The sequence below is a fragment of the Apteryx rowi genome, unplaced genomic scaffold, assembly GCF_003343035.1.
Source record: "Apteryx rowi isolate R43461 unplaced genomic scaffold, aptRow1 scaffold_436, whole genome shotgun sequence".
In the NCBI taxonomy this organism is placed as follows: domain Eukaryota; kingdom Metazoa; phylum Chordata; class Aves; order Apterygiformes; family Apterygidae; genus Apteryx; species Apteryx rowi.
In genome coordinates, this window is record NW_020450690.1 from 236257 (window position 1) to 257835 (window position 21579).

Below are 21579 nucleotides of genomic sequence, written 5' to 3' on the forward strand. Positions count from 1 at the left end.
TTCATTAACCACAAGCATTAAGTTGATGTACTTAAGTTGATGTACTTAAGTCAAGCTTTTCTTCTTCATCTTTTAGATGATCTATTGCTGGAAAACTTCAACAATTACACCTTTCTATCTAATGGCTATGTGCCTATCCCTGCTCAACAAGATGATGAGATGTTCCAGGAGACCTTGGAAGCCATGAAAATTATGGGCTTTAGTGAAGAGGAACAGACAGGTAAGAATTGGTAGTAAGGTTGTATTTGAGGTATACCTCTGCAAACAACAATATATAGGATACAAATATACAGCGAAGAATTCTGTCCAGGATGTCACTTTGCAAAATATGCACGTGAAGTAAGATATTGCATTCATATAAGAAAATTAAGATTATTTAGATTTAACATCCATGTTTCTCCGGAGAAGTGTGATCTTCCATGAAGCAGAAACTGCAGGACTCTGAACATACCCAAGTTGGTTAACCTTTTGTTTCTTATTTCCTGTTTGTAAAATTATCACCAACCAAAACTGTTACCTAGCTACTGTTTTTAAAAAGAGCACCGTGAATTAGTGTCCCTAGATTTCCCTCCTTCTCCCCTTCCCAGGTGGTATTAGATGAATTAAACCATAGATGTCCCATGGAAAGAGAACTAAGGGCCTCTCATAGGGAAAAACTTCTCAAGTACAGATTCGCTTCTACCCTGCCTTAAGAATAATATGGGAGTACATTTCTGTGTGATCAGGATAGACATTACTCAGATAGAGAAGGGACAACATTAAAGGACAGCTGAATTTTGCGATTTACTTTGCTGTCTTCTCTGGACACCACAGCATGCACCAGAGCAGGATTAGCTGAAGTTCCTGAGCCATTATTAACTCACACTATGGTCTGGTGGAACACCTTAAAGATCACATAAGACAAGCAGCATGGTCAGAGCCAGGATCAAAAAGCAACTAAACTGGTGGCACCACAGTGCCTGAAGACAACCCTAGAAATCAACATAAACCAGCAGCAATAATCCAGGGAGGGGAGGACAGAAAGGACTAAGAATACCTTGGCAGGGAATGAAGACAGTGAGGCCAGCTGCAAAAAGGCTAGAAACCACTTTCATAAACCTATGACATACACCACACATTACCAGCCTCTTTGGAATCATTGCCATCTTTGTATTAAACAGGGTGATGCTTCAGGAAGTCTTGTGAGTATTAGGTGACTATCGTTCCTGCCTTGCAAGGAGACCTAATTAGGATCTCACTGCTTTTAGGCTGTTACTAGAAAAGATCTAAAAAATTGCTACAGTGGCCTACCTTTTCCCATTGTTGCAGTGGGTACTGGTGGGAGCACATGAAGCCAGCAGTGAAGACTCTTTGCAAAACACCTCCTTTAAAGGTTTAAACTGGCAGCACTTGCTGAAAACACAGTGAAAGAAATACAGAAGAATTATTGTCTCTATTAGAAAAGAGACATATATATCATCAAAGAGAACTTATTATCTCTGTGAGGCACAGAACAACTGGTGAAATGCATGGCAGCTCAATACAGTAATTTAACTGTGGATCAAATAAAATAATTGACACGACATTTTGCTATCCATTTTGATGAAGAACTGCAAGGACGTTTTTTTATTATAAATCTTATGAACTGAGGAGACCTTCTTGTAGAAGGAATATGACATGCACTCTTGACCTAGTTGCATTCCACCAGTAAAGTTGTCAGCATGCAGAAGTGCTATAAGATGTGGTGTTTTGAAGCGTAATTTGTGTCTGTGAAAGGACAGACTTCAGGCATCTCACTAACAGAACTCCATGCACACCCAAAACAGATTACTGAATTCAAGCCAGCTCTAACAACACTAATGACCATTTAAAGCCTTTTTTTTTTGAACTTTCCAACAATGACTAGCATGAAAAAAGTTGGAAAATATTCTGATTTAATTTTGAAAGAAATGGGTCAGCTCTGAATAGTTAATATTTGTATTCACTGATTCAGAGAAAAGGGAAATAAAACCACGCAACATAAACAAACTAAACTATCTTGAAAATGTGTGCCTGTCACAGACTTCAAGCTGGGTAACATTTACAACTCGCTGTTCCCAGGAGTGTGCTGGGTTTTAGACTGGTGCATGCCAGTGTGCATTGCCCACGGCTGCAGTCCCCATGCCCCAAGTGACACCTGGTGGCTAAAACAGCAGCAGCCCATCACTTGAACCTTGGACCAAGGGAGGCCACAGGGAGCTGAGCTCCATCACCTCCCATCCCCGCATTAGTAACTGAGGGTGCCAAGAAAGAACGTCTCGCCTTACAGGGCAGCGGTGCAAATCCCAGCCTTGGTGAAGTCAAATGATGTTACTAACGAAGACTGGTTCGTTATCCCACCATGGCACGTATATTGGTGTTGACAGCAGCATTCTCCCTGATGTCAATAGGAATCTTTGTATTACTGTCTGAACCCCTTTCATTTTACGCTCTAAAATATAAGCCCCTTAAGACAGTATTATTATCCCGTGTAAGCTACCAAATTAACAAAAAGAATTAACTCCCTAAATTAACACAATCTCATCTGTAACACAGTAGAATTTACTACCTAAAGTAATGCAGCATCACATTCATACACATTTTAGTAATCAAACATTAATTACTTTTCTATACAAAAAACTTTGGCACTAATCCTGTAAAGGCTTGAACACATTTAATTTTAGTTGCATGACTGAATGTCCACATTTCTCTGCATAACTGGAGTCTTAGAAGTGCCACACACTTTTGAAGCTGCTGGTATTTCATAGATATATTTGATTTTAAAGACAGAGTTGCAGACTGTGAAGTGTCCAAGCAGGGAAGATGCTACAGGCCAGTGTGTGGGAGATGAATCAAGAGTCCCCCCTGAGACCCGGGGGTCTGAACAAGGAACAAGCACAGCTTAGTGTGGCAGTGCTGGTGTTCCCAGACTGACCTGTTTACTCCATGGCATGGATTATCCGAGCTGCTCTTCATTCAGCTCTCCAACTTCTGCAGTTTATAGCACAGTCTTTTAAAGCAAACTCAGATCTTTCCATAGAGGTATAGACTACCACAGACAATACAATGAGCCCTCCTTATTGCACAGAATAGAGCTTTCAAAATATGCACATTCTGTTCCTCAATTATATTATCTGTTTATCTTACAGCTATATTGAGGGTTGTTTCATCTGTCCTACAGCTGGGTAATATTGTCTTCAAGAAGGAGAGAAACACTGATCAAGCTTCTATGCCAGACAATACTGGTATGATTAGTCACTTAAAAATTTTAATTATCATTAAGAAATTAACAAAATACCTGCTGAGTAAACAATATTTATCAGTACTTTTAATTTCATTGTTTATTTAATGTTCATTATGTGTATTTAATTTCATGCTATTGTATATATACTTCAATGACCTTAAAAGATATTCTATACTTAAAATCAGCACAATTATCATTACTTTTTCTGGTAATCTTGAATCCATAAATTAATGAACAGTGTATTTGTTGCTGATAGCATGAATAATACTTTCGTGGTAAATTGCATCCTGTGTGTGTATAAAAGAGGAGCTTTTAAGGAAGATACAATAATTTCACACACTTGTTGAACTGCTTGTATTCACACTTACTGATCTACGAAGAGAAAATTCATTCTGAAATAAAATATCACTCTTATTCTAGCTGCACAAAAAGTGTGTCACCTGATGGGGATTAATGTGACAGATTTCACAAGGGCTATTCTAACCCCAAGGATCAAAGTAGGACGAGATGTTGTTCAGAAAGCTCAGACCAAAGAGCAGGTATGTACTCCTCAAATTAATCTTCTTTCTTCTTTTGTTACAGCTTGTCTAAACAGAAATCTCTGTTTTCTGTTTCCCTATTCATTACCTATACATAAATTAGCAGCTAATTGAGTTTCTTCTTAAACCTATAATAGTCTCTTCTTTTTTCAGGCCGACTTTGCCATAGAGGCTTTGGCCAAGGCAAAATTTGAACGTCTGTTCCGCTGGATTCTAACTCGTGTAAACAAAGCTCTAGATAAAACAAAAAGACAAGGTGCTTCCTTCTTGGGGATCCTTGATATTGCTGGATTTGAGATTTTTGAGGTATGGGGTGTAAGGCACAAGTTAGCTAAAATTCCTTTTTGTCATGCTGTGGATTGTTTTACTCTGTGGTTGAGACTTTGGAGAACGTAGTCGGCTTAATATTTTTGCTACATCTGGACACTGAAAACCATTGTTCCACCAAATTTGCAAACAAATCATTTGGATGCACAGACCTTTGGTGGACTCCAAATTCTTTTATTTTTTCAGTGAAGAGATCCACATAATATTACAAATAAATTAAATTCAGAGCTGCAAAAACAATTTGGTTCTTCAGGTTGGCTAGCAGCCCATGGCCAACCCAACCCACAGGACTGTTACATCCGGCTGCTTGCTTTTCCCTCAGAGAAGCAGCCTTCAGTTCCCCTGGCAAGAAGGGCTGGAGGGTGGCTGCATTCTCGTATGGTGCTTCTGTGGGGTTCAGTGCTTAGAGCAAGGGCCTGCTCTTTATGGCTTACTGAATAGGTCCCAGTGCAGAGATTTAACACCTGAGAACTTACTGTAAGCTTTCAAGACCTTAAATTAGAAAAATCTGTATCCTTATATTTGAATTACTGTGCTCTTTGAAAAGAAATAGAAGATACCTAATTTCATCTAGTCTTTTAAGTTCCTCCTTGCAGGTGTCTTTTTAACATTAAGAATTCAATTCTTCTGTCTTTCTTCTGTCTTCTCTACAGATCAATTCCTTTGAGCAGCTGTGCATCAATTACACTAATGAGAAACTTCAGCAGCTTTTCAACCACACAATGTTTATATTGGAGCAAGAGGAATATCAGCGTGAGGGCATTGAATGGAACTTCATTGACTTTGGCCTTGACCTGCAACCTTGCATTGAGCTGATCGAAAGACCAGTAAGATTGTATCTCTACAGGGGGGATACTACATAGGTTTCATCAGGGTCAGTTATATAACAGTACAATAAGAGAGCCATTTAAGATATTTTGGATCCTTTGTTGCCTGGGGGATTAATATCATAGAGGAAAAAGAAGGTGGTGCTCTTTCTTTGCCTCTGGTTGCGACAATCCTGATCTGGTATTGCTCACACTGCAGACCAACCCTCCTGGTGTTCTGGCTCTCCTGGATGAAGAGTGCTGGTTCCCCAAAGCTACTGACACATCTTTCGTGGATAAACTATGTCAAGAACAAGGCAACCATCCCAAATTCCAGAAGACCAAGCAACTCAAGGATAAAACTGAGTTCTCCATAATCCACTACGCAGGAAAGGTACTGGGCAGACTGAGCTACTTTGACTTAGGAATCTTTATTCTTTGATGTCCAAATGGTGAACAAGAAGCAGTTCAAGTATCCCAACTGACATGGAACAGCTTTAATTATATAATGTATATATTAAGTGCTTTAATTATAAAACACATGGAATAGGGTTTGCAAAACAGCCACAGCTGTGCTAAGTTGACATGAAAACAAAAATAACCAGCACCAGGGCTTTTGAAAATCCATATAATTTGGATTCACCTCTTGCAAAAAGATTTTTAAAGGCAGAACACATCGCTTGCTGCGGATATGTCTGCAAAAAAAACACTTTAGATTCAAGTACATGTAAGAGAAACACTCAACAGCTCTCATCTATAGAAAGCTTTTCACATTATTAATATTTTGTACTATTTTGTATTAATACAGTGCCAACGTTCTTGGCCACTCTAGAATTCCGTATCAAGAACAGATTTTTAACCTAGCACTGTTTCCTGTAGGTTAACTACAACGCAACTGCCTGGCTAACAAAGAACATGGATCCACTAAATGACAATGTGACTTCTCTGCTGAACCAGTCTTCAGACAAATTTGTGGCAGACCTTTGGAAAGATGGTATGAATCACAACTCTAAATCAGTAATGTGGTCTAAAGGAAGAAAATTCTCCTACCAGAAGTGTTCTGACAGCCTCTCCTCACTGGCAGGAAAGACGTATGAAAATGATAAGCATGGAAGAGATTCAACTGAAAAGCAGTAATATCCTGTTTTAAATACATGTTTAGGGTAACATCGTTAGATAGTTTTAAGCACTATCAAATATTTTCCTTAATATTATTCAGCAACATAATAAAAATATTCACTACACTGTTATAATATTGCTGAAAATGTGATATTGGACTGTTCATCTAATAGAGGTTATCACTGCTTTTCATGAATGTGGGCAGTCCTTACCTCACATGCTCCTCCCCCAGAAGTCTTGCACAGTTCTCTCCAGTGACATAATCTCAGCTAAAATCCATTAGGAGAACGTCTGTATACATACAAAACACTTCATTTTAAAAAATTTATACAGATCTGGAACGCATATATACATATATGTGTTATATGTATATGTAAATATGTATATGTATTTAATTCATGCACAAAAACAAATAGGAGAAACACTAGCCTCCCTGGAAGCACCAGGGGGCAGTTCTGAATTATCAGATAATTGGGGGGGATTATTAGCTAGACTTTGAGAACCATACACAGATGGGAGTCAAGAGACATTGTTATTTCTGGTTCTGATACCAACCTACTGATGTGGGTATTGCGCAGATAAACAGCTGTGCATTCAGTCGCTCCATTCTGTTACTAGTTACCAAAGATCTGCATTTTCAGGTTTGACAGAAGTAGACTTGTATATCTATTTACTTAAAAAGATCTTCTAGTGCTTTTGTTAGCATGCTTCTATGGCACCATAAGTATATTGGACCTCTTTGAGAAGTCACATTTTAACAACACCAGGTAGGATGTGAGGTGAAGACAGTTCATATAAGCAGTTCCATTCACACTTTCTTTTACATTTCAGTGGACCGTATAGTAGGGCTGGACCAGATGGCCAAGATGACTGAAAGTTCACTTCCCAGTGCTTCCAAAACCAAGAAAGGCATGTTCCGTACTGTTGGCCAACTCTATAAGGAACAGCTGACCAAACTGATGACCACCCTAAGGAATACCAATCCCAACTTTGTTCGCTGTATCATTCCAAATCATGAAAAAAGGGTAAATTTCAAATGCTCAGTTTTCAGAATTCTGGCACATTATTCATGTAAAGTGCTGCTCTTTGTAACAGCACATTGCAGCGCTGAATGTCTTCAGACATAAATATGTAGCCAGTAACATTTCTGCAAATTTCTACTGTGCTAAAAATACTGTATGTTCCCTTTTCAGGCTGGCAAGCTTGATGCCCATTTAGTACTGGAGCAGTTGCGCTGCAATGGTGTCCTGGAAGGTATTCGTATCTGCCGGCAGGGCTTCCCCAACAGAATTGTCTTCCAGGAGTTCCGCCAGCGGTAGGGATCCCTTGCTCTGTCCTAACTCAGGGGCTGAAAGTACTGCAATACATGTTTGCCTGTGCAAAATAATCTGATGTGTTTCCCCAATACCTACGTCTTTTGACAGATACGAAATTCTTGCTGCAAATGCTATTCCTAAAGGATTCATGGATGGGAAGCAGGCTTGCATACTGATGGTGAGAAAAGCATTTTTGATTCTATTGATAATCAAGTCTATACTTCTTATATAAAAGCTGCCGGGAGCGAACAGAAATGAAAAGTAGTTTTTAATACCCTAAACTTCAGCACTGGTGTTAACAAATATCCCTGTTTTCTTCCAGATCAAAGCATTAGAACTTGATCCCAACCTGTACAGAATTGGACAGAGTAAAATCTTCTTCAGAACTGGTGTTCTAGCTCATCTGGAAGAAGAGAGAGACCTGAAGATCACAGATGTTATTATTGCCTTCCAGGCTCAGTGCCGAGGCTACCTGGCAAGAAAGTAAGACTATGTACTGAGAAACAGAATGTCTTCGGCAACAAAGCATTGACAGTAGCCTTTAGTTATCTGCATAACAAACTGAAGATATGAAGATGTTTTATAATTATCATTACCTATTATTTGTATTGCATTAGCACTCAACTTGTGTCCAATGTCCAATTAGAATAATTACAAAGAATCAGCTACATTGTAAGACTACTTACACTCTCTACACAGTAAGCAAGCTCTTGGAGGCAATGGCCCATCATTTAAATGTGTTTGTACAAGTAGCACAAGGAGCATCCTTGCCTATGTCTGAAATCTTAAGCACTATTATAATACAAATAGCAGCACCACTAGCATTTATAAAATGTTAAATAATTTCTTACACAGCTTGGGCATGAAGCACTGGACTCCTGAGTCATCTGGCATCATCTCAGTTAATCTACATCACAAAACTATTAACAGTAATGCCCTTTTTCGGCACATTACCAAGTCTTTCAAGTTGCTAAGCAGACAAATTTAAATTTAATAGGTTTAAAGAATGATCATCAATACCAGTTCTGAATGCCCATGCTACCTGAAAAGATGCTCACACCCAGAACTAGATCCATACTTTGTGGTTTGTGCCCACCTATTGAGCATAAATGGACAAAAAAGTAGAAGACTGAATAAAATCCTGAAAAGCTAAATGAAGCATAGGCAGTTTTTAAGTGATAAAAGAATTTGTGCCAGACTTCCCAAACTATGAGGCAAATAAGCAGACTCCCGTACCAGAGTTTCTTTGCTTAATGGGTGTATCTTACAGACACCGTGTGTTCTCAGACTGAACATATCTGCTTTGTGTTTTTAATCACAGAGCCTTTGCCAAGAGACAGCAGCAGCTAACTGCAATGAAGGTTATCCAGAGAAATTGTGCTGCTTACCTGAAGCTGAGGAACTGGCAATGGTGGAGACTGTTCACTAAAGTGAGTGACTATTATCAGTGAATCTCTCCACAGCTTTCCAAAAGAAATGGATTGCACATGATACCAAGTCATGTCATGTCATGTCAGGAACACTCTGGATTAGAGGTACCCTGGATATATTTATACAATACTATTAACATTAAAGGTAGTTCTAGCTTAGGATGAAAACTCTGCTAGTTAAGCAGATTCATACAAGATTTAGCATGTTTGTGGACTTTTATTTAATTGTCAAAAATGGAACAAGTTCACATAGGTGGGCAATGAGAAGAGAGAGTAAAATTGAATTTTGTGAATACACAGAGGTACATATCTACGAGGAACTCAATAGCTCAAGAGTTCCCTCATTGGGACACTAAACATTTTCCTGCTAGGCAGCCAAGCAAATGAAATCCATTTTCCTATTGAAGAAGGCCTGTCTTTTCAAGAATGGCATTCACTTTGGATATGGAAAACTGTTCCTACTTGCAGAGAGAGCAACCTCATCTTCAAGCAGAAACAGACAATAACACCCCCATGCGTGCACACTGCCTTTCTGTGTAACAGATATAGCTTTTGTACATCCTAAATGCAAGAAGCCAGGCTCAGAGCTCTCCAAAAAAGTGACACTATTGAAGGCAGAGGAGCTGACAAGACTCAAAAAATTAACGCAGATGTGGTTAAGAACAATATTGCCAAGGCTTGCTGAGTTAAAGATGCTCACACCAAGCTTGGTTAGACAGTATCTGCCCGCTACTCGCACAACAACAGACAGTGCTATTAGTACCAGTCAACCTGGCACTTTTACGTATTGCATTCACTAACATAAATACTGAAAGGAAACATTCATAAAAAAAACTTTCCCTCCCACCAGGTGAAACCACTGCTGCAAGTCACCCGCCAAGAGGAAGAAATGCAGGCCAAGGATGAAGAACTGCAGAGAACTAAGGAAAGACAACAAAAAGCAGAGAGTGAATTGAAGGAGCTGGAACAGAAACACACCCAGGTGATTTATAGTGCTGAGCCTCTGGGAAATGCTAGTCACTTTTTCTGCATTTCTAGAAGCTATTAAAATAAGGGTGTCTTTTTAACTCATACTCTCACTTCTATTCATAGCAATGGACCAGAAAGAAAGTGCAGTGCAGGCAAACTCCCAGATACTTCAGGGGAGGCCTAACTTTCATGCACAAGACCTGCTGTACAGCCACAGACCTGTACACTAGGACTAACGAATAAAAAGACACTGTGGGGCCATTTGCAGCCTAAATTTTAACTTCCTACCCATTTTATCTGTGTAGCTTTGTGAAGAGAAGAATCTCCTTCAAGAGCAGCTTCAGGCAGAAACTGAACTGTATGCTGAAGCTGAAGAAATGAGAGTCCGTTTAGCTGCTAAGAAACAAGAGCTGGAAGAGATTCTGCACGAAATGGAAGCCAGAATTGAGGAAGAGGAGGAGCGTAGCCAACAGCTGCAAGCAGAAAAGAAAAAGATGCAACAACAAATGCTGGTAAGGAGGCATAAGCCACAAATACAGACAATAAGTAGTAGACAGGGAAAAATTAGAGATTGGCAAACTTTGGATCCTATGAAAATGTTTGCTGTACAGCACTCTGTAGAATATGTATTTATCCCACTGAAGAAAGAATGATCAACTGAGTTTCTTTCCTCCACACAGTTCTTTATAAACATTCTCCCCCTCTCTCAATTTAAAACCAACTCTTTTCTAAAGAACTATTTAACAAACCTTTTCTTCTAAATCACCAAGGCCAGTACAGGTTGTCTATTTCTTAGTAAAAGCAAAGCCTGCAACGTGTCCAACATGGACTGACACATATTAAGCATTTCCTATAGTCCAAGCAGTGTCTTATTTCCAGAATTCACGTTTCATGTGTTTCTTTCTCTCCTCAAAGGACCTTGAGGAACAGCTGGAAGAAGAAGAAGCTGCAAGGCAAAAACTGCAACTTGAAAAAGTAACAGCAGACGGCAAGATAAAGAAAATGGAAGATGATATTCTCATAATGGAAGATCAGAATAACAAGCTAACCAAGGTGAGTGTTGTGGGTCCATTTTTTTTACTTTGTAAAAACAGTGCAATATGAGAGAAAATCTTCTCTTCAGCTAAAAGAACAGGAATGCTTTTGACTACATAGTCTCATGGGTATTCATACTCACCAGATGATGGACTGATGAATCCACCCTGTACGAAACAAATCTCTTGACAATTTTGCCATGCTTATTTAAACATTCAATATTGTATAAAAATATCAGCTTTGAAGTCTGTTGTGGTGACAGTATCTTCAAAAAAATTCCCCACAGCAGTCAAGCACAATCAGTGGAAAACGTGTCTTCTTGGCCCCAAGAAGACTGAACCATTCTCTTGGTGCACAAAAGTGGTTTTCTTTGATTTGATAAGGTATTTATCATTATCCAACTTCCACTTAACTGCTCCTACTACTGCTTGACAGCATTTCCATATGTCTGTGCCAGCTAAACATCTTACTAACTGGGTTCTACCTGGGTAAGAGTGGCTCATCCAATCCTCCAACACTGTATTATTCATGGAGTTCTCTATACACTTCCGTGAACCTTTCAGGCAGACGTCAAACACTAATTTCAACCAAACCTCCTAAATAAAATTGAAAGTAAGCATGTATTTGAGTACTTTTTGAAAGGGGATGTTCCTCTGAACTGGGCCCTGTACTTACAAGCCATTAGAGTGAGTACAAGATTCTAATAGCAGCAGATTTGAGAATATGGAAGTACCAGAAACCAGTTTTCATCTCCTCTGGTATTGGCAGATTGGAATGTGTCACTACAATTTCAGGATATGCAGCATTAAAAAGACAGTATCTTGGACATTTTTTAGTTGGCATAGAGATGTTTCATGATCACCAACAACAGATACTTCAGATAATAAAGATATTTTATTTTTCTTAAGGAAAGAAAACTCCTCGAGGAAAGAATAAGTGATCTAACAACAAATCTTGCAGAAGAAGAAGAAAAAGCCAAAAATCTTACAAAGCTGAAAAACAAACATGAATCTATGATTTCAGAACTGGAAGGTAACACGAACAAGTGTTTTATGTCAGTTGTTTGACACATATTAAAAAGAAAACAAACAGAATCTGGAGAAAACTTTTTCAAAGTTTTGTGTGGTCATCCAGATTTCACATGCTGAAGCCGTTTTATTCCAAAACAAGAAAGTGTGAATGAGAATCACCAAAATCCTAGGGTCAGAACAATGCATAAACTATAGATACCTACTTTTTTCATAAAGAAGAGGAAAGGAGAGGAAGTTAGGAAAATTTAGTGCTTCTTCTGGAGAAAGAGAAATATCTGATTTTTTGGGGTGGCTGGAAGTAAGTGGGGACAGCAAGGTACTGCATCTTGCTTCAGAAACACAGTGATTTGTAGTTAAACATCTGGGCTCACTGGAGGCCAAAACGTTCATGTGCCTAAGTTCAGAATTACATTAAGGACTCCTTGTGCTAACCCACTCCCATTACCAAAATTCTTATTTTTTCAGTGCGACTGAAGAAAGAAGAGAAGAGTAGACAAGAACTGGAGAAAATGAAGAGGAAGTTGGAAGGGGACTCGAGTGATCTGCATGAGCAAATCGCAGACCTCCAGGCACAGATTGCTGAGCTGAAGATGCAACTGGCCAAGAAGGAGGAAGAGCTGCAAGCTGCTCTGGCCAGGTATTCACTCCTGAATCTGCAGGCGCATTGAAATTCTCCAGCTGGGACACATCTCCCCTTCTCAGACACAGGGATGCTGCTGCTCTGAATCTCATCTCTGTTACACCCTCTCTGCATGCTTCCTCTACCTTGAAACTGCTATTGTGCTAACAAAAATTACACTACCTCCTAGACACACCTAATCTTCCCTACAGATATCAGTGAAAACTCTTCTTCCCAATGGCCTTGGCAGTGATGCCAAGTAGAGAATGGATAGTAACACCATAGTTCATAGGTTTTGCCTTTTGGACAGAAATTACTTAGAGTCTGACCCTGATCCACTCCAGTCACTGTGGATTTTTCTGTACAGACTTAAGTGGGACAATGTTCAACCAAGCCTTTTGCTGAATCAGCTGATTCAGCATCTCCAGGTATTGTGTCCTGATAATGTCCAGCTGTTAGATCCCTTTTGCCTCTGTTCCCCCTTGTTCTTTGGCACTTTCTTGCACTGGGAGCCAGCATCTTACATGTGAAACAGCTGATGAAGCCTATGATCCTCTTAACACTATATATCATATGGGAGAGGAAAACTTTAGTTTTTCTGTTCATTGGTTAGGACAATCTGCCCAATAAGCTGAACCTAGTTTTAAGGTAGGTACCTATAGATCTAAGGCAGGACTTCCAAAACTCTCTGACATACCTTTCTGCTCACAATTACCAAATACCATTAAGTACCACTGAGAACTCTAGAATACCGAAGCACTAAATATATATAGTTCAAGTACACAGTATCACAAGCCATCTTAAATAGAGGTAGATAGAGCATTAGGTAGGTTAACCACGTTTCATACCAAAGTGATAACATAAAACTAAATACTTCCAGTTTGTTAAGATTAAAATTGCATCTTGGGTATAAACCTTTAATTTCTGAAAGATCTTCTCAAAGTGAATTTTTTTTTTAATATATAAAATGAAATAATTTCTTTTCAGGCTAGAAGATGAAACTGGTCAGAAAAACAATGCCCTCAAGAAGATCCGTGAGTTGGAAGCTCATATCTCTGATCTCCAGGAAGACTTGGAGTCTGAGAGAGCTGCAAGAAACAAAGCAGAAAAACAGAAGAGAGACCTTGGTGAAGAGCTGGAGGCTCTTAAGACAGAGCTTGAGGATACTCTGGATACCACAGCCACCCAGCAAGAGCTCAGGTATGGAGACCTAGCATATAGGCCAAAAATAAACATCACCAAGCTCAATACAATACTGTCCAGTGATTCATACGGAGCACAGAAGATATATTTGTGTATTTGAAAGTGAGAAGTTCACAAGGTTGGTGGGAAGGTTATTTTTCTAGACTTTGACAGTGATGGTCTCCAAAATCTAGATGGTAAAATTAGTCAAATTTAGGTTATCTAGATTATTTTTCTGGAGCCAGGTATCTAATTTTCAGTCACAGCACTGCCTATCTTAGGCACCTAAATAATTCAGTCTTGTACTTAATTAGATAATAGTTCTAAATCTGATTTTTTTCCTAGGACCAGGACTTAGCATTTCCACTCACAATGCTTTCAGCTATGTTGGAGCATGTAGCTTTCCAACTCCCAAATCTCCAAAAACCCTGCATAAAAGAATTGAATATGAGCTTTGGCAGCTGCAGTAACCTTGTACAACTGTGCAGTAGTGCTATTTTCTTTGAGACTGGAACACTCTTATCTGCTGCTCTTCCATTTATATGTGTTACCTTTCAGAGCAAAGCGTGAACAGGAGGTCACAGTGCTGAAGAGAGCTCTGGAGGAGGAGACTCGAACTCATGAAGCCCAGGTCCAGGAGATGAGACAAAAGCACACGCAAGCTGTGGAAGAGCTAACAGAGCAGCTGGAACAATTTAAACGGGTAAACAGTAACTCATCTCATTGAAAACTATCCACTGGATAACATGGCTTCCCTCTATAGATCACCTTTCTTCACTTAATGCTTTTAGGCTAAAGCAAACTTGGATAAGACCAAACAGACACTGGAGAAAGACAATGCTGAGCTGGCTAATGAAGTCAGGAGCCTGAATCAGGCCAAACAAGATGTGGAGCACAAAAAGAAGAAGCTGGAAGTACAGCTGCAAGAGTTACAGTCCAAATACACTGATGGAGAGCGTGTTCGGACAGAACTCAACGAAAAAGTTCATAAATTACAGGTAAGAGGGAGTGTGACTTTTTACTGTTGACACTTGGGCTTGAGAAGACCAGGTAGACTCTGCTCTATCAGGGCACATCTGGAAAAATCCTGGCCCTGTTGACTTCAGATGGAATGTTCCCTTTTTTGTCACCTGTAGCGTTCCTACCTTGAACTCCTATTTTGGTTATCACACAATGAAATGATTATAACCACACTGTCTCATGGAAGCGAAAGCTTTCAGCCTCATGGTCCCTCTATATATGTTGTGGCCTGTAATGCCACATACTATGAACAGACCAATGTGGTCTGTTCAGTGACTGTGTTGCGTATTTTACAGAGATTTTTTTTTTGCTTGAGGTGACCCAGAAGCATAGGAGCAGATTCAGATCCTGTCTGAAATAAGGATTTCAGTCTAGAGCAAACTAAAGTTGGAGGAAGATACTGAAGTTGTGAAAAAAAAATGAGTATATTCACTGTGGTCTCTCACAGGTTGAGGTTGAAAATGTTACTGGTTTGCTCAATGAAGCAGAAAGCAAGACAATCAAATTGACCAAAGATGTTGCAACCTTAGGATCTCAGCTACAAGACACACAGGTAAACTTGCATCCAGTACAGCTCACCTATAGAATATATAAAATGTGCTATAAAAAGACCTAAACTAATGACCGTATTGCTGGTTGATGTGGTGACTATAGGAGCTGCTTCAGGAAGAAACGCGGCAGAAGCTAAATGTGTCTACCAAGCTTCGTCAGTTGGAGGATGAGAAGAACAGCTTGCAGGAGCAGCTGGATGAAGAAGTAGAAGCAAAACAAAATCTGGAGAGACATATTTCAACACTGACAATACAGGTATCAGTGCCATAGCTAAATCAATAGCTCCATCACTGAGAGTTTTATCAGTAATTCCAGAGGTTTCAGATCTGTAGAACTATCCTGGCATAACAGGTGGACCTTCAGGGAACTAGCTGTTAGCCCAGATGACATCAGTGAAGCACTACAATGGAGCCAGCAATCTCCTCCTTCTTTATAGTGTGATCTCTAGGATAGGTACAAACGCAAGATAGGTATAAATGCAAGATAGCTCCCAAAAGAGTCTTGCACACGAGGCCTGTATGGGCCTACTAGGCCTGTAGTCTGCTTCATTTTATGAAGGATGGGTGACTGGTAACTGCCACTAGCTTCACATGGGTCAAATTAAATAAGATTTCTGGGTCATAGTTGTCTTACGGCCACCTTCTCTGCCAAGCTTTACTGTTTCTGCCATAAGATTCTTTTCATTCTCTGAATCCAAATTTCAGCTGTCTGACTCTAAGAAGAAACTACAGGAATATGTCAGCACAGTAGAAACACTGGAAGAAGGCAAAAAGAAACTCCAGAGAGAAATTGAGGGTCTCACACAACAGTTTGAGGAAAAGGCCGCTTCTTACGATAAACTGGAAAAAACCAAGAACAGACTCCAGCAGGAGCTGGATGACCTGGTGGTGGACTTAGACAACCAACGTCAGCTGGTCTCTAATCTGGAGAAGAAGCAGAAGAAGTTTGATCAGGTATGGATTTAAGATTAACTCCCTTGCTGTGTTATCACCTAACTTTCCCAGAACTTGCATAGACACCACTGGTTTAATAAAAGAAAAAGCAGGGTCAGAAAATAAATTAAAACTGAATTACTCATAAAAGTTAATTTTCTATTCATATACATTTATGAAAATGCAGAGATTTTTCTCTGTCATTAACAACTGACAAGACAGTTGCAACAGAAAACCCTATTGCTAATGACTTTCTGTATTAATTTACCTTTTTACAGATGCTAGCCGAAGAGAAAAACATTTCTTCCAAATATGCAGATGAAAGGGACAGAGCAGAAGCTGAAGCTAGAGAAAAAGAAACAAAGGCTTTGTCATTGGCTCGGGCACTTGAAGAGGCTTTGGAAGCCAAAGAAGAACTGGAGAGAACGAACAAAATGTTGAAAGCTGAAATGGAAGATCTTGTTAGCTCCAAAGACGATGTTGGCAAGAATGTAAGTTTCTAGCTCAGAACCATTTCCACAATAACAACTTAAAATAACAGTTAACAAAGAAATCATTGTTTTCAGCATGGGAAGTTCTCTGTAGCACATAAATCCATTCAGCAATATCAGATATTTCATGCAGAATTCAAAGGTTATCCCATTTGTGCCCAAACCTTCAAGAGACTTGGCAAAGTAACCGTAAGCATCTTTATTTTTGACATGACAAGCTTGAAGAAGATTCTTATTGATTTCTAAGACAGAAAAAAAATTAAAGATTCTAAATCATTTGCTAGTTTATTAAACAGCTTTGAAGTTGCAAATTCTGCAGATCTAATTTTACTAATTACATTTGACTGTCCCACCAACTATTCATATAACTACATGTAGCACCAACCATTCATATAGCTACAAGAAATTTCCACTGATGCCTTGCCAATCACTTTTTTATTACAGTGACATGATAATATTACGTCTAATACTAACTGAATTCTATGATGATACTTGACTAGATTAAAAATGAAAGTGTGGGACATACAGAATCTCAGGTTATAAGATCTTTTATCTTAAGACAGATTTATAAGTGTACAAAAAATGCTAGCTTACCACTTTCGCTGCTCTTGCAAATTAACTCATTCATTGTCAACATTCAAATATGGCTTATATTGCAGATAGACCAGGTTTTAGCTAGATTTATTTTTTATTTCTTATAACAATTCTATTAATTTCTTTTTGCTTGAAAGGTCCATGAATTGGAGAAGTCTAAACGTGCCTTTGAACAGCAAGTAGAAGAGATGAAGACACAATTAGAAGAGCTGGAAGATGAACTACAGGCTACTGAAGATGCCAAACTCAGGTTGGAAGTTAACATGCAAGCCCTGAAAGTACAGTTTGAGAGAGACTTACAAGCCAGAGATGAACAGAATGAGGAAAAGAGAAGACAACTCCTTAAACAGGTATCATTTCCATTGTTGCCTCTGTAAATGTCTCATGAAAACAGTTAAAATCCTCAGCCTCATGCTGTTACTAAAGCACTTTACTGTAAGAAGGAAACATTATATTCCCTTGCACTTAGTGAATTAAAAATTCCTAGGTTATTATACTAAAAAAGGGCACAGAACAGCATTACAGCATTATATTTTTTCCTGTCTAAATAGCAGGTGCACAATTGTCAACAGATGTAGCAATTTAACACTACAATTAATATCATATAAAACATATGAATTGTTATTTCTGAAGGAGAAATTTGCCTATGTTCTCAGTGCAAGAGAAAAAAAAAGACAGCTTCTAATATATCTGCCTTCCCAAGGCACAGTAAATGGATTTAAAATCATTGGAAATGAAAATGGACAGGACAGAGCCTATTTGCATAGCAGTGTTGTGACAGCATGGATAAATATTGTATTCATCACCCTGTAATATGCATAATTCCATGAGGACAGAACTCAAATTGCTAACTTCTTTCAAGAACCTTCAGTATCCGAACAAAATGAAAATGTATCTTAACTGCCATTGATACCACAGTTAATAGAGCTTTAGAGGGATGTATACATTACCCAGACATATACAAAGAGCGTTTAAAAGTGCTCAAGAACTTTCCTAAACTTAAGTCATCTTCTTTAATGATCAGCTCCATGAATATGAAACAGAACTGGAAGATGAGCGGAAGCAACGTGCCCTGGCAGCTGCAGCCAAAAAGAAGTTGGAGATTGATGTTAAAGATCTGGAAGGTCAAGCTGATTCTGCTAATAAAGCTCGGGAAGAAGCCATTAAACAACTTCGCAAACTACAGGTACGTAATTCCACAAATCTCGATTTTTCCACTGCTGTCTTTCACACGGCCACAATATGAAAGTTAGATGACATTGGTTAAAGGGTCAATTTTAACTAAACTCCCATAGCCACGCACCTGTGATGCCCAATTTGAGTGACAAAGAAGAACTTCGCATAACAAACCATGCAAATCTTAAACTTCACCAATGCAGAGAACTTCCAAAAATTGTCTGGCCAGCACTCATGTGCTACTGATTTACCCACACAAAGGAAAACGTAGATTCCAATGTACAGAAAGAGCCATCGGATAAAATTTACTATAGGGCTTCAGTCCTGGTCCTAACACTGACTCAAATGCATGAAACACTGTTCAGAAATCCTGCTGTTTCTGAAATAGCATTTTCCTATTTATACTGTAAGTCTCGATATCAACTGTTCTGTCATATGCTGACAGCTAAGCAATGACAATGGATATATTCTGAATGCTTAAGATCCCATGTGTATTTAAATATTCAAAGGAAATAAGGACAAGAGGCATTACAAAAGCTGCAGCACACAAGTGAATGCATCTCTCTTCTTGGAATGGCATTTCAGACCTTCCTAACGTGCTAGCTGATTGTTAAAGAAAATATCCTTAAAGCAGGCATTATGACTATGTAAATCTGTATGTGTTCTGATCTGTCCAAACTTCTTTTTACTAAAGTTGTGATAAAGCCAGGCAAAAGTAAATCTTTGTTATTCTTTTCAACTAGGCTCAGATGAAGGACTACCAACGGGAGCTGGATGATGCACGGGCTGCCAGAGAAGAAATATTTGCTACAGCCAGAGAAAATGAGAAAAAAGCCAAGAGCCTGGAAGCAGAACTCATTCAGCTTCAAGAGGTAAAGTGGGAATCTTTTAGAGCAATATGAAGTACATGATCTACTGTGAACTACACATGATCTTCAGTAGCAAAACAGAACTTGCACTTTTAAGAACTGAAACAAATATAATAGCTATCAGGGATGGAAAGCTATAAGCAGAACTTATTACAAGAAGTCCCATGTCTTCTGTGCACTCTAGTGAAGTTGTCAGAACTATATCTGAGCATTCCCAGATTAAGTTGAAAAAATTACCTCAGAGAAAGGCACAGTTCACCAGATTTAAGGGGAAATGAACTGTATGATATAATACAAATTGTTTTCAGTAGCCACAAATTCCTCAAGTCTTGTTAGGGCTAGAACTCCTAGGTGTATTAAATGGAAATCTTTGTGACTAAAAACAATAAAATAGAAACCAGCTGTGTATTTTGTTGTACTTCCCTAGGACTTAGGGTACAATAAGAATTTGTTCTGTTAACAAGACAACACAGCTTACACTGGTTTTAGAAAGATCACAGTCTTGCATATCATGCTATGATTAATTTTGTCTGAACTCTAGCTCGTTTCTTTACCACGCTGCCTTTTCCTTTCTCCTAGGATCTGGCTGCTGCGGAGAGAGCTCGCAAACAAGCTGATCTGGAGAAAGAAGAGATGGCAGAGGAACTTGCAAGTGCTGCTTCTGGAAGGTAGGAATGGACTGGATTACCTACAGGGCTATAGTCATAAGGTGTTCAGCAGCAGGTTTGCCAAGAGAAGGTATGATCCTGTGGCGATCTAGCCTTGACAAAACAACGTGCACACATATGACCTGTTTCATTGAAATGTCTAGTTCAGTTTTCTTTATGAATTAGGGGCAGGTCCTAATAGTTTCAGACACATTCAACTGGTCAGAGCCTAACTACACACTTCCTAAATTTAAACTTACAGGACAAGCCTTCAGGATGAGAAACGGCGCCTGGAGGCAAGAATTGCACAACTGGAGGAAGAGCTAGAAGAGGAACAAAGCAACATGGAGGCAATGGGCGATCGCATGAGGAAAGCGGTACAGCAGGTAGAGTTCATTTCAGCATGTGTGTGTCACTTTCTGTTTGTAATCCAGCAAAAGCTATTTGTGGTTCTGAATAAATATTTGGAGAGTTGCCACAAAGAACATTCCCTGTCATTTCTGCAACACTTTTGACAGCATCCATTCTCACCCTTGCAGGCAGAGCAGCTGAACAACGAGCTAGCAACAGAGCGTTCCACTGCACAGAAGAATGAAAGTGCTCGGCAGCAACTAGAGAGGCAAAACAAAGAGTTGAAGAGTAAACTGCAGGAGATGGAGGGAGCCGTGAAGTCCAAATTCAAAGCTACAATTGCTGCTCTGGAGGCCAAAATTGCTTCTCTTGAAGAGCAATTGGAACAGGAAGCCAGGTACTGGACTCCCAGAGGGCACAGACATCTACTCATTGATCCAGTTACTGAGAAACACAAGTAAAACACAAGTAAACAAAGGTGTACAGATTTTGTGTCATCAGGCTCTCAAGTGCCATAGGAATTTGGTAAAATCTCTCCCTGACTTAACATTTCTTAGAGGCATGGACAGTAATTGGAATTATTATAGATTCTAAGGAACAGTTTATTACTGGAAAGTTCTACAGGCATCAAAGGCAAGGATCTCCTCCCCTACATATTTAGGGTAACCCTACCAGGTTAATCTCCATTACACTTTATGCCATTTGTAGGACTATTTCTTGAGGAAATCACCTTGTGTTTTAGAGTAGATCTCTATCTCTGGAGCCCCTCTAGCATCCAGCAAGGATAAATACATATTTGTTTTGATGAGAAGGAGAATCTGACACTTAAGTTTTGCTCAGAATTCATCTGTTAACTTCAATAAGGCCTTTAATACATGGGTCCTTGGTGCCAGTTTCACAAGCAACATGCTTGGGGCAGGTGAGGGCTACACACCTTCCAGATCACCAAATGTCACGCTGTCATTTGCAGAGAGAAGCAGGTTGCAGCCAAGACATTACGCCAGAAGGACAAGAAGCTGAAGGATGCATTGCTGCAGGTGGAGGATGAAAGAAAGCAAGCGGAGCAGTACAAAGAGCAGGTATCAGACCATGTCATGAAGGTCTTAATCTAGGGCAAAGGGACTTCCAGGTTTTACCTCCAAGAAAGGAAGATTCCCTGCTCTGTCTCAAAGAAACATCCCAAGAAAGGCCAGACATACAGCTACTGGGAGGAAGGAGGCTCTTCATTCTAGAAAGCAGACTGTCTGCTTGGCTTTTGTGCTGGGAAAGCTATACAGCCCTCTGCTAAACTCAGCCTCAACAATATGATTCTCCTTCCATCCTGAAGCAAGTG

At 39.4% G+C, this 21579-nt stretch overlaps 1 protein-coding gene across 4 annotated transcripts in view; it reads left to right on the plus strand.

The window, feature by feature from the left end:
• MYH11 (myosin heavy chain 11) overlaps nt 1–21579 on the plus strand; it is a 64363-nt gene that overhangs the window by 37420 nt on the left and 5364 nt on the right. For all 4 annotated transcript variants that reach the window (XM_026076666.1, XM_026076664.1, XM_026076665.1 and 1 more), the window contains 31 exons: nt 77–220; nt 3147–3242; nt 3662–3780; nt 3934–4086; nt 4761–4934; nt 5134–5307; nt 5793–5907; nt 6864–7057; nt 7226–7347; nt 7457–7526; nt 7671–7831; nt 8670–8778; nt 9629–9760; nt 10053–10259; nt 10663–10800; nt 11691–11814; nt 12279–12450; nt 13420–13632; nt 14173–14317; nt 14406–14612; nt 15083–15187; nt 15289–15441; nt 15891–16139; nt 16397–16609; nt 17341–17553; nt 18228–18389; nt 19123–19251; nt 19828–19916; nt 20158–20281; nt 20435–20643; nt 21217–21325. In XM_026076666.1, the coding sequence (XP_025932451.1) occupies nt 77–220; nt 3147–3242; nt 3662–3780; nt 3934–4086; nt 4761–4934; nt 5134–5307; nt 5793–5907; nt 6864–7057; nt 7226–7347; nt 7457–7526; nt 7671–7831; nt 8670–8778; nt 9629–9760; nt 10053–10259; nt 10663–10800; nt 11691–11814; nt 12279–12450; nt 13420–13632; nt 14173–14317; nt 14406–14612; nt 15083–15187; nt 15289–15441; nt 15891–16139; nt 16397–16609; nt 17341–17553; nt 18228–18389; nt 19123–19251; nt 19828–19916; nt 20158–20281; nt 20435–20643; nt 21217–21325 (4724 nt within the window). The remainder of the gene's footprint in view (nt 1–76; nt 221–3146; nt 3243–3661; nt 3781–3933; nt 4087–4760; nt 4935–5133; nt 5308–5792; nt 5908–6863; nt 7058–7225; nt 7348–7456; nt 7527–7670; nt 7832–8669; nt 8779–9628; nt 9761–10052; nt 10260–10662; nt 10801–11690; nt 11815–12278; nt 12451–13419; nt 13633–14172; nt 14318–14405; nt 14613–15082; nt 15188–15288; nt 15442–15890; nt 16140–16396; nt 16610–17340; nt 17554–18227; nt 18390–19122; nt 19252–19827; nt 19917–20157; nt 20282–20434; nt 20644–21216; nt 21326–21579) is intronic.